This window comes from Cynara cardunculus, assembly GCF_001531365.2.
Source record: "Cynara cardunculus var. scolymus isolate 2C chromosome LG 3, CcrdV1, whole genome shotgun sequence".
NCBI classification, from domain to species: Eukaryota; Viridiplantae; Streptophyta; class Magnoliopsida; order Asterales; family Asteraceae; genus Cynara; species Cynara cardunculus.
Window position 1 is genome coordinate 11,404,642 of NC_037530.1, and position 14,336 is coordinate 11,418,977.

Sequence of the window (14,336 nt, forward strand, 5' to 3'; positions counted from 1 at the left end):
ACTTGCAAAGCACATCAGCATGAGCTCTCTCTTTCTCTTGAGCAGTGTATTTGAATTTTTCCTTGATAACTCTTTGAGCAGGTCTACCTTCTTCTAGAACAGCAGGTGTCTCTCGGTAGAACACAGCAGGACCTTCCATCAAGGACTCCATAATCAGATCACCTTCTTTCATTCTCTCTATAAAATTGAGGAATCTATCTCTCCATTGATTGTAGTTTCCTCGAAACAGCACTGGTGGCTTGGTGTCAGTACCAATTGTCATTGCTTCTCTTGAACTCATTTTATCAGTTAGTATGATGTAGGATCAACTGCAGTTCAAAATTTGTATTAAATGATCAGTATACAAAAATATATCAGATAAATCTCAAACAATAATATGCACGCATTCAAGACTTAGACAAATTTAAGCACACAAGCTTATCCGGATTAGAAATCCGAACAAAGAAGACTTGAACTTTTCAACAAAAGGAAGTTATCCGGATTAGATATCCGGACAACAAAAGACTTTAAATCGCACAAAGATATCATGTAATCCGGAAGTGAAATCCGGTGAGTTTCAACACTTAGTCAAAATTTAAGCAATTAAAGAATTTCAATACGGACAAAGCAAAACTCAATATGGACAAGGCGCAAAAATCAATTTGGATGAAAAATCTCAAATAAGACGATTACAACACTTAGCCAAATTTTCAAAAATGTAATACGGACGTAAAAAGTCAAGAAGTCAACAAGACAAGGTCAACTAAGTCATCTAGTCAAAGTATGAACAAGTCCGCTTAAAATCAAATCTCTCAAAAAGTCAAAGATTTAAATCGATCACAAGTGAAAGTCAAAATCCGTTCACGAATCCGTTCATGGAGTCAAAGTCAAAGTACGGTCAAACAATCAAAATACGATCACTCAACACATTCAACAATTCAACAAGATTAAATCGCACAACGTTACACTTAAATCGCTCACTAAATCGTTCAGGTTACAACTGGACTTCGATTAAATCGCACAAAACACAAGATAAATCGCACAAAACATAAACGACTTACCAAGCGGATTATCTAAATCGCTCACTAAATCACACAAGAGTCCAACGATTTACCTTTTAATCCGATCAAGACTTACCCGGTTTAACCTAATCCGATCAAAATCAATTCACAAAAACTACAAGTATTAAATCGTACAAGTTTTAAGCGATATTCACCTAAATCGATCAAGAGTTAACTGGACTAATATTCAAGCAAAAACACAATTTTAACACTTTTTCACCAAAAATTTGGATCAAAACATGAAAAATTATGAATTTTGAAGAACACCAGCAGATTTCGAAAACTCAAAAATCGATCAAAATAGATTCAAAACTTGTTTAAACTAAAAAATAATGTGAATCAAATTTGTTCTAAATCAGATTGCGAATCAAACGATGTAAGATTTATCAATTAACAACTAAAACTCAAGCGATTTACGCCTAAATTCAATTCTGGAACGATGAACTCTATGAACAGACGAAGAACAACATAAACTCAGATCGATCAATCCTCTAAAAATTCGTGCAAAACTTGATAAAATTGTTAAATCCTCTAATCAAATTGCTGCAACTTACTCTGATACCAATTGAAATGTCCAAATTCATACAAAACTGATCATGATCTTCAAGAAGTTATGAACAAGATGAAGAGAGAAAATAGATCACCAAAAATCTCTTGTATTGCTTGAGAGAGAATTACAGCTAATCAGAGAATTACAGAATTGCTTAATGACTAATTACAAAGCTAAACTCTATTTATACTAAGGAAAGCATTAAACTAATCTATTACAAAACATGTAAAATGGAGAACTTGAATACAACAATAACGTACATACTTGAACCCAACAATGTGTTTTATGAAAATGTGGATTGGAGTGTTACAGGGGTCACCATCGCCACCAATGTTGCCAATACCGTCGTTACCACTATCGTCTGCCTCCCTCCACCACGTTGTTGTCATTACCACCACCATCATCGTTACTTCCACCTCCATTACTATTTCCATCGACAACGCTACTGTCTCTACGCACCACTACTATTTTATTCAACGAACCAAATAGATAGATTCAAATTATCTTTATAAGTTCTATTCCAATTACTGTCAACTAAAGCATGGTCAAACATGATTAAATCTCATTCTAATTTCTTAGACAGATTCCAATTCCGACGTTGCTTAAGAAAAAGATCCATTTGCAAATCTGTCTACCTGGTGAAAACCAGCCCCATCTCCGTTTTTGTAGTGCTAGTAAACTTAAAAAACCATAGCTTACTTTGATAGGTTTGGACGAAGTTTGCATAAACTCGATGTTTTTGAGTCAATTTAACAATATTTGTGATGAATTTTGGTTGCAACAACCCATCAAATCACGTAATATGTAACACATAATTTTACATATACCAAATCATATTGATATTACACATTGGGTCTCAATCCAACGAAACTATACAATCATCTGAAGTCCAATACAATTTTTTTTGACAACATAGTGCACATATAAAAGACCCATAATGCCACATATCAAAAGCAGACTTAAAACATTCCTTAACAAGATTCACTTGTAGACATCTAATAGTCGGATTCAGATTTTTCCTTTTGCTTTACTCTTTATATGACGCTTCCCTGAAATGCATATTTTTTGAAACAAAATAAGGATTTGATCATACGATCTAGTAAGGTAATCCTTGTTAGTGCAATAATGCAATAAAAACCAGTTCCTATAAAACCTTTCAAAATCAGTAATCATATAGTTGGCTTTCAAGCACTACATCCTAATCAGTTATAAGGTTGGCACCCAAGCACAACATCGTTGTTAGTTGTAAAGTTGGCACCTAGGCACAACATTGTTGTTAATCATAAAGTTGACAACCGGACATAAGATTGTCATTAGTTATAACATTGACACTTAGGTACAATCAATTGTAATAATATCGTAACACAGTCAATAGTAACAAATTAAACATACCAATGAGGCATCATACATAATAATAACCATTTGATAACATATGCATTTTAGTTCGAAAAGATTATAAGCAAACTCACCTTGATCACGGGGATACTCTAAATTATCTGATAATGAATACTTGAAACTGAATAAAGGAAGCATAAACTATATAGATAGATAGATTCAATTTTATCTTTAAACAAACTCTAAGAAATTTTGAAATGAACCAATAAAACTCAGCTAATCAGGAGATAAACTTAAACTCAAACCTCAAGAACCAAATTTTAAAAAGAATTAACGATACAACAACCAATTCTACCACAAATCAAACCCTTATGGCCTTACCTAAACTCAAAGATAAAAGTTAGAAAACATCATACCTTAAGAGCAACAAGATTTAAACCAAAACTTCCAAAACCCTATTTTATTCCTTTCATTGGGTACGATTTCTTTTGGATAGCACAAAGACACACACATACACACACTTATCAAAACTCAATTTGGAAGGTATCAAAAGGAGGCAGGGCTTTTATGTGAAGCCACCTTCCAAATCTAAACCCTTAACTTTAGATAATAAACATTAATAGCCTCTGAACTTTTAAGTCTTTCAAAACTAAGACTCTCAACGGTATTACAACGATGTTCAATGGTATTACGTTTGAGAGATTGTGATTAACACCATGATGAGTTTTGTCTCTTCATGCGGGACGATGAAGACCACAAAGTGAGAGGGACACACACACACACACACACACACACACAGAGATAGAGTGTGTGTGTGGTAAAAAACAATTAATTAAAAATGGAAGGTGAGTAAAAGACAAATTTGCACTCATATGAGGGACACATGCATATATTTAAAGGAACTCCATTAACGGTGTTAACTCGAGGGATCAGGGTGCAAGGAAAATAAAACTACAAACCTTTAATGTAAATAATATGTTTGAGTGACTAGATGGAAATTTTGAGCAAACCACAAGGGCCATTGGTGTAATTCACTCTTTTGATAAAGCAAACCACCAATTAGGGGTTATTTGGCAGTTGCTGAATGGTTTGGTACATAATGATTAAATGATCAGAATGATTAAGAGGCTTTCATGATATAGTGCAAAATGAAATATAATTGTTTGGTAATTGTTTACAATAAAAATAGGGCGCTGAATGGTTAAGGGAGGCCCATGATGCAAAATCATTCAGAGGATTTTAGAACCATTAAGAGGTAGACTTTTTTTGCCAAACAAGATTCACTTCTTAACGATTCAAAGACTGCCTCTTAATGGAACTATTAAGAGGTAAACAAACAACCTCCAGTCAATCACACCCTCTTATTTATACCTTAATATAAAATATTGAATTTACAAAAATATCCTACAAACTAGCTAACATTTAATAATTACAGTCTGGTCTTTATTTGGTTTATTTCGATCCGTCAGTTCCAATCCAAATATCTATACGTATGAGTATGAATATATGTGATAATAGATTCAGCTTTTGTAGATGTAAGCAGTTAACAATTAAGCATCATGGTTAAGAAAAGAAATATGCATACTATATTATAAAACATTTGACAAAAACTTTTAAAAATCATTTTATATATGAAGTATTGTTTATTGATGCATATTACTTGAAATTCAATATTACAAATAAATAATGCATAAATATAACTTATTAAAGCTCAATACTTGAATTGTGTAACTAACTACAGATAAACATAATCAAATACTGGATAAACATTTCATTTTAAATATAAAAAATCTAAAATGTAATTAGGATAATTATTGTATTCTAACAAAATACTTAATTATTATCTTTATAAAAAAATATATTATTAAATCAAAAATAAATTACTTCCTTATCAAACTTAAATTAAAATATAATAAAAAAAGCTGAATTAAATTACACAATAAAACAAGCATCTTTAAATAGTTAATTTGATACTAAGATCGATATGTTTTTTTTTAATTCTTAATATATCTTCAAATTTATATTTTATTCAAAAATAAAAACATTATCATTTTTCTCAAAACCATATAAAAAACTGTAATATAACATCGACATGAGACATAATAAAACAAGGGAAAATTACATCAAAATGGAACAAACTTTCACCTTATTTCTATTTTGGGGAACCAACTTTCAAAATTATCATTTAGGGGTATCTATCAAACTTTTTGTTTATTTAAGGCCTGTTGAATAGGTAACAGGTAATTTAATATGACTTGGCAAAAAAAATATTTAAACAAATATTACATGGAAATTATTTTTACAGCTCATCATTATAATTAAAAGAAATTAAAATGAATTATGCCTTCACGTCTCCTACCTCAGTCACAATTCTGCCTCTCCATCTTCCTTCAATCGTCTCCGACAGCAGCTGCCTTTCAATCGCCATCGTCGCCCTCTCCGGCAGCCGCTGCCCTCTCCGGCAGCCGCTGCCCTCTCCGGCAGCCGCTGCCCTCTCCGGCAGGCTGTCCTCTCCGCTACCCTTTCCAACAGGTATCCACTATCTGTGATTTTTTGTGTCTGTAATCATACATCATCGGGTATCTGTGTCTTTCTATTAGTCGCGTTAATCTTCTCTGCTGATGTGGTGTTGTTTTTTGATTATATGAACCTAATTATGTTGGTTTCTTGTATCTGTAAGTAAACATGCATACTGGAAAATTCATATAACTTAGATAGATGCAGAGACTTGTAGTTCAAAAGGGAAGATTACAAGCATATCTATATAATACACAAAGGCTGCATTTACACCTACATTTCATGTACAATTTTACATAACACCACATTACCACCACCAGAAAGTAGCCATTAATGTTTTGTATTGAGACCATTACTGTTTTGTGTTTGGGGTATGTAGGCTAAAAATGGAACCAAAGAGAAACTATAAACTAGAGTACCATACTCGAATGAAATGTAAACAAAAAGCCAACAACTTTACTAGTTAAGATAAAACTAAGCAAACTATTTTGCAAATGAAGATGGATTTAATTTAATCCTCTCATGTTTCCGGTTACTTGATGAGTACAACCTTTCTCCTTTGCATGAACAAGGAGTTGACAAAATTGACTACGGGGCCGTTTACTTAACACTTATCCGGTAAGTGCTTATCGTGTAATTTTTCTCACTTGAAGTACATGGCAAGAGTCGAAAATCTTACCCGGTAAGAGCAATGATAAGGATAGAGAGTCTTACCCGATAAGTGATGGTGATGACTCTTACCCGGGTAAGCGTTTACCGGATAAATTGTTGCATACGATACCGTTTTAATATACTACAATCTTACCTGGTAAAATAAATTATAGTGTTGACTCATACCGGTAAGCGCTTACCGGGTAAGCATTTGGGTAAACGGCCCCTACATGTTTCTCTTGTCTCTCCTTTGCAATGGTTAAACTGATGTTAAATTCATATTATGATGCTCCTTAAGGTGGTGTTAAACAATAGTCTTCTTTTAGAACGTAGGGACCGTTTACCAAACTCTTACTCGGGAAAGTGAACACCAAGTCACATTACCTTACCGGATAAATATGGTAAGGACCAAGAATCTTACCCGGTAAGAGCGAGACAAGGACCAAGAGTCTTACTCGGTAAGCAGGGACGGACCCAGAAAATTTTCCATACGGTGGCACCATATAATTAATATAATATAATATACATCTAAAAATAATTACAAAAAATATGGTTTTTATGGTACCGATAAACAACTCGTAAACTTGTACCCGACGCGTTTTCATCTTTTGAAAACGGTCAATATATACCCAAAAATAATTACAAAAAATAAGTTGAGAAACAACTTCTAAATTTGTCCTCGGCGTGTCTTCATCTTTTGGAAACGATCGATTACATCTTCGTTTTTAACATTACTAAGGGCTTCCTTTTCTATGGCGCAAATGAGGGCATAATTCAAAAAATCATCACCAATTCGATTACGTAAATCTGTCTTGACAAGCTTCATYGYCGAAAAKYATCTTTCAACCGTAGYAGTTGCAACAGGCAAAACCAGTGTCAGTTTCAATAACCGGTAGACTAAAGGATGAGAAAGATGCTTTCTTGTTGCAACCATTAATCTGGCGAGGTCGGCAATACCGTTTAAGTTGGCAAATCTGACATCATTATAAACAGAATGATAGTAGATATCAAGTTAATGCTCAAGAATGATCCTTTCCTTGTCTTCAAAATCTCGGGGATACATCTGACTCAACTTCAATAGGCTTGATTTGTTAAACTGAGAAAACGAATTGCGTGGATTCAAAGCCGCCATATTTTGAAGCAAGTCGGTGCTTATCTCACCAAAACGATCACCAAACTCTCGGATCTGCATATCCAAAACAGTGTTGAATATATCATAGTTATAATAATGTTGATTGGTAATGTTCGTCTTTTTCCTTGAATTTCTTGTATTAACATAAGTTTCAGCCATATCCAACTTCACAATCTTATGTTTATCACAAAAAGAGTAGCATTTCTCCAAAACTTGATCAAACCCATTTTCCCTCAACATTTGTAATTGACCTTTGGTTGTTCCTATCAAATCAATAGCTTCCAAGATGTCTTCATCTTTCCTTTGAAGAGCTTGAGACAATAAATTTGTTAATCCTAAGATCGTTGAATTCAAGTGCATATAAAACACAAATTCAAATGTCTTTAAGTATGATAAAAGACCTATTGCTTGAAGCCGACTAGCTCCATTATCACCATCATCTTCGACATATTCAAGCACCTGTATGACCTCTGGAAACAAAGCAATCAAACTCACGATTGTTTTAAGATGAGAATTCCATCGTGTATCTCCAGCTCGAACAAGGGAAATCTCTTGGTTTAACCCTTTACTAGTCTCAATCTCCCCATTTCCAATTTCTTCTTGAATTCTCTCTTTGTGACTTTTTCGTAGCATATCTTTTCGTTTGCAAGAAGAGTTTACAACAGTAACAACCAAAGCAAGCAAATCAAAGAAGTCTTTAACACCTTCGTGTTTTTTTGCAACCGCCATAACTACTAATTGAAGTTGATGGGCAAAACAATGTATATAAAATGCCGAGTCATTATCACTCAAGATCAAAGCTTTCAACCCATTGAACTTACCACTCATGTTGCTAGCACCGTCATAACCTTGTCCTCCTACCTATTTTAAAGATAAATTAAGCTATTTAGCCAAATATTCAATGATATAATTAAGACTTAAAAGCAAATAAATTATTAAGAAATCTTTTTACCTTTGTGAAATTTAATCCATGTTTTGCAAATAAAGCATCTAAGGCAGATTTAAGACTTACAGCAGATGTATCCATGACATGAACAATGCCAACAAATTATCTACTTTTATCCCATGATTCCCACCTTGGTCTCTGAACAAGTAACAAGGCAAACAATATGCTCTATCTACTTTTACACTATATTCCAACCACTGAAATTGATCAAACCAAGTAACAACAAACCGTCTCCCTTTAGCCCCTATAACCTTGGTTGGAAAGATGTGACCTCGTGGTTGACAAGGACCCCTTACCAAGTATTTCTGTCTAATTTCGTCTCTTTGATTTGGATTATAACTTATAATTTTGGGTCTCTCTGATGGATCCCAAGGAAGATCGTTAACATCAATCACATTGTTGGAATTGGATGCATCATTATTACCGGTTGATGATGAAGCTTTTCGCTTCAAATATTTTTCCATAATGAATGAGAATCGTAGATCTAAGTAATGAAAACAATGATAAGTAATCAGTAATGACATTGAGACAATGAGTAAAAGCAATCAACATATGAAAACTAATAGAGGCAGTAACTACTAACTAGACAGTTCACAGTAGCTCAAAGCCTCAAAATTAAAATCACTGTTCACAATTTGTATTTTGCAAATCAATACTCAATAGTCAATAATAGAGGCAGTAACTAGTGAGTCTAGACAGTAGCTCAAATCAAATGCTCAATGCCTCAATCAATTTCATCAAGAATTCAAGAATAAAACGTATACCTAAACCTAATCAAGTAAATAATCAACTAAAACTAAAAATGTATAACTAAAGGCTAAACCTAATAGAATCGATTCTGAAATCTGAATATTGAATAATCGAGAATCGTTCTTCGAGTTTGAGTGAGTTTCGATTCTGATTTCTGAATCATCCGAGTCTTCAAGAATCAAGACTCGTTCCAAAATCGAATCGATTCTTCTTGTTGACAGTATCCTTGGTGGTGGCCCTGGTTGTCGCATGTCGCTCACTCGCTTGTCGTTCACGCTCGTTCGTTCACTTCGTTGGGCCGTCTTACACAGTCACACTCACCGCTTCACGTTCACGCCTTCACAGCTTCACTCTCGTCTCGTCGCAATCGCACACCTGGTCACCTGCACAAGAAATTAGAAAAGCCTTAAGCCTGCCAGGAGCCCAGGAGGTAATAATTTGTATATTGTGCTTAATCATATAATTGGGCTTTGCATTTTATTAATGTTAATAAGTTAATTGGGCTTTGCATTTTATTAAGTTAGACAATTGGGCTTTATTTTGTTTGGGTTTTAATTGTTATGTTTGAATACGGTAGCACCTTTCAAAATAATACGGTGGCACCTTCCAAAATAATACGGTAGCACCGTTGAGAAACCTAAAAAATTTACCCTTCGGTGGCGAAATAATACGGTGGCACGTGCCACTGGTGGCACCCATACAGGTCCGCCCATGCCGGTAAGTGAGGGTGACGACTCTTACCACGGTAAGCACTTACCGGGTAAATTGTTGCATACAATACCGTTTGGTTGGACTAAAATCTTACCCGGTAAGTCAATGATAGTGTTAAATTTTGCGGGTAAACATTTACCGGGTAAGTGTTTGGTAAACGGGCCCTTACATTGATTTGACTCGTAAAGAAACTTTCACATGGAATAGTTGCTTATGCAATTAAGCATACAAGACAATTGAAGGGATGGAGGGATGGTTGATATGTCTAGATTATGTACACCAAAAACCTGAGCATATACAACTGTACAAGATCTATTTTATATGAAAAAGTTCATAAAAGGTAGGAAAGGGACCTGTCCAAAATGTCCAAGTCGATCTTTTTCACACCCAGGATCGAACACTATATATTATTGCCTTGGTTAGATTTTGAGGATCAAAAAAGTCATTTTGTCAACAAGAAACGTCTCTCCACAACCATTGTATTATTGAGTTGGATTCTCCTCTTTATTTCAATGATCATAGAATTAAAAACTTAATGAACAAATGAACTTGACCCAAGTAATAAAGTTGCATAAATTTTTAAAAGTTGCATAAAGTTGTTCACCAAATCTGCCACAATGCCATTATCCTCCAACTTCATCCCTCTCATTATTGTTATTAGTTATCTAAGGGGGAAATTAAGCATGAAAAGTTTAGTGACATCTTTTGGCAAGGAGGGAAATATAAAGTAGATACATACAATTATCTGGATTCATAATTCTTTTTAGGTTGTAGAGCATAAAGCAACTACTTGGGATTAATTTTAGTAGCCATTAGACGTAATAATGTAAACCGATGAATATACGTCAAACGAAAAAACATTGTCAGGATAGAAGGCAATCTATAGAAGGCAGTCAAGTTCCAAAAAGTTTGATAGTACACCATCAAAATTACAAAGCCGATTAAAGCCTACATGATATATAAAAGAGGAGATGCATTATTTTCATGTGATTGCAATGTGTTTGCTACCATTATTTTCATATTGAGATTTTCAAAAAGTTTATTTTCAGATCCGAAGAGAACCAATATGAAGATCAATTTGGCTATAAATCATGGTGGCATGTTCCAAACAAATCCATTCTATTATGGAGGTAAAGTTGCATATTTGAAAGATTTCGATGTAAGTAACATAGGTATTAGAAGGCTAAGACAAAGCATTGAAGATTTTACTTCATCTGAAGTTAGTCGAATGTATTATAGGGTTCCTAACACAGATTTGGAAAAAGGATTGAAACCCCTTGATAGTGACAAAGATGTTGAAAGGTTGTTTAGTTATGGTATGTTGTCGGCACAATTGGAAATTTTTATAGATCATTTTAACATTGATATTAGTGAGTTCTTGAATAGTAATTATGATGATACCATTGAAGAGACCGGTAGTGATGATGAGATTAGTTTTTCCGATGTTGATGATGACGAGGTTGCTAGTGTAGATCATTTATCGGAAGGGGATGATGAGATTAGAGAGGTTAGAATGAGAAAAATCAATAGGGAAGTGGAAGATGTGAATGTTGAACATGCAATACATTCTTGTAATGCAAATGTTCGAGTCCCTAGAGATTGCAACATGGAAAGAGAAAATGAGGTACAACCACCACCATACCAACATGATGATTTTTTGATAGAATTATGTGATGAGTACGATAGGGATAGGTTTGTTGAAGACGTCGTTAATTCCGCAAACGAAAATGAAATGGTTGAAGATGATGAGGCCAAAACCAATGAACTTCCAATTCACAATCCAAATGTTCCGTGGAATTTAATGAAACCTCAAGTTGGTGAACGATATGCATCGGCCTTGGAGTTAAAGAATTGCTCGACAAATTATACACTTTCAAATGGCCTCAACTTAGGTATGCCACTTATCTTGTTTACTTACATGCATTTATTATTTTATTACTAACGTTTTTCTGACATATTGTTATCAATGAAGGTATCTAAAAAACAGCAAAGACAAGTTACATGTTGTGTGTGGACCGCCTAAAAAAGGATATGAAAGTAGTTGTCCATGGAGATTATGGGCATCTTGGATGAAGGATGAAAAATCATTCCAAGTCAAGTCACTAAATGATGAGCACAAGTGTGGGAGAAATTACATGTTAGGTTMACTTGTGAATTCCAATTGGATTGCTAAGCAATATGGGAGGAAGATTAGACAAAATCCATCTATCAAGTTAGTTGATTTGAAGGAATCCATTCTAAAAAAATATAAGTGCATTGTTCAGTTGGGTCAATGCCAAAGGGCTAAGGCCAAAGCATTGGGGGAAGTAGAAACGACTCTAATTGAGCATTATGGAAAGTTATGGGACTACAGTGAGGAGATTAGAAGGAGTAATCCAGGATCAACGGTTAAAATTAGTATCGAGATAGGACCAAATAATAGAAATTATTTACAAATATTTTATGTGTGTTTTAAGGGTATTAAAGAAGGTTGGTTGTCAGGGTGTAGGAGATTCATTGGCTTGGATGGATGTTTTCTAAAAACCGTATGCAAGGGAGAATTGTTAAGTGCCATAGGAAAAGATGGTAACAACCAAATATATCTTCTTGCATGGGCAGTGGTGGAGGTTGAAAATAAAGATAGTTGGAAGTGGTTTTTAAATTTTCTAATGGAGGACATTGGATTGACCGATGGGTTAGGGGTAACATTGATGTCAGATCAACATAAGGTAAATAGTATACTAATAATTAACTGCACACACTTACCAATCTATTATGAATGTGATCTTCTAATTAGTTAATTGCATTATGCTAATACAGGGACTTGTTGAAGCTGTTAAAGAGGTATTCCCACTTGCTGAGCATCGTCAATGTGCTAGACACATATACGCCAATTTTAGGAAGAAGTACACCGGTATCCAATTCAGATCTTTGTTTTGGGTTGCATCTAAGTCAGGGACACCACAAGAATTTGAAAGAATTATGCAAGAAATTAAAAGTTTGTCTCCCCATGCTTATGAACATTTGATGGAAAGACAACCGTCAACATGGTCAAGGGCTTTTTTCAAGATCGCCACATCATGTGATGCTGTAGAAACCGGAGCAAGTGAGTGTTTTAACTCTTTGATTTTGTCATCTAGGAGAAAACCTATAATAACAAAGCTAGAGGAGATTAGAGCTCTTGTGATGGAAAGAATGGTTAGGATGAACAACAAAGCACGCAACTGCGATGATGAAATCTGTCCAAATATAAGAAAGAAAGTTGAGCAAAATAAGGAGCTAATGCAGTATGTTTATGATTATTATGCTTTATGCATATAAAGTAATTTGTTTCATAAATATTAGATTATGGTTTGCTATTTTTTTTTTGCAGATTTTGGCGTGTTGCTCCCAATGGAGGGAATCTTTTTGAAGTAAGACAAGGACTAGAGGGTTTTGTTGTCGACACTCAGTGTAGAACATGCACTTGCAGAACTTGGCAAGTTTCTGGAATTCCTTGTCCGTATGCTGTTGCAGCCATATACTTCATTCACCAAGATCCAGCTAAGTTTGTGTCTCCTTTCTTCTCAAAAGTAAAGTTCAGTAATACATATAATCATAGGATCAATCCTTTGAATGGGATTAAAATTTGGCCAAGGACAGATTTTGCCAAACTTTTCCCCCCAAAGTCTAGACGCATGCCTAGCAGACCTACAATAGCCAGAAGGAAAGATGCAAGTGAAGGAAGGAGTCACACTAGAAGAAATGCATATGGCCATGAAGTTGTAGCCAAATCGGGGAGAAAGATGACTTGCAGAAATTGTTTGGAGGTAGGACATAATTCTAGGAGTTGTAAAAATAAAAAGAAAGATGCACTGATTTGTCCAAAAAATCCAGTTGGTAGACCGAGAAAAAACAACATAGAAGAGAAATATTTAGTTATTGGAAGCAATATAAGAGGAAGGGTTCAAGAGGTACGAGCTCACGAGATACGATTATAGGAGTAAGCATAATAATTATGATTCACGTTGTGTTTGAATGAATCAAATATTGTAGCTAAAAGTATGTTTATTTTGCAGATTTCACAGGTTAGTTTTGAGACGAGTATACCAATTGCTGTTGGGGAAGGTATTTTCAATATGTATAATCACACTCTATTTGCATATTAGCATATAACTTGCATATTTGCACTAACTTGCATATGTTTACATAGGGCAAGTTGATACAGGTGATGCACAAATTCCTGATGAAGTTTGATCAGTTCCATAGTTTACAGTTGATGGTTGACTCAGATAAGGGTGATTCAAGCAGTCGAAGATTGAAAATTTTCAACCATTTTTTTTGTAACAATGTCTTGTCATCTACTTTATTCTAATCTTGATGATTTGAACGTTGTGAACAAACTTTTATTTTGGTTTGATTTGCCAAATTTGATTTAAACTTTAAAATTGATATGGATTGGTTGGATATAAAAATCTTGAATTTGATATTTATTTTTTATTGCATCAATTAATTTTTTTATTGCATGTCACACCCCGCTAAAATGGAAACACGAGATGTAACAGGCAAGCGAGTCATAGCAACAGTTATTAAATAACACCATTCCAAGTTGTTCAAAAACAAAACAAGTTCATTGACATAACTGAGATTATTACTAAATACACTTTTCTCAAAATACTTCAAATTCAGACTTTAATCGATCTTGCCACGAGTATGCTCCCAAAAATCCAACCAACCTTACTTAGG

The 14,336-nt window shown here is 34.5% G+C and overlaps 1 protein-coding gene across 1 annotated transcript; it reads right to left on the reverse strand.

The window, feature by feature from the left end:
* Positions 1-5,263: 5,263 nt before the first annotated feature.
* On the reverse strand, positions 5,264-9,634 carry LOC112508957 (zinc finger MYM-type protein 1-like). The gene is made up of 5 exons (XM_025113823.1): positions 9,572-9,634; positions 8,468-8,617; positions 7,155-8,086; positions 6,809-7,067; positions 5,264-5,446 (listed from the first exon to the last, which is right to left on the reverse strand). Exons 1-5 carry the CDS (start codon positions 9,632-9,634, stop codon positions 5,264-5,266), a joined length of 1,587 nt encoding a protein of 528 aa, XP_024969591.1.
* Between the last annotated feature and the right edge of the window lie 4,702 nt (positions 9,635-14,336).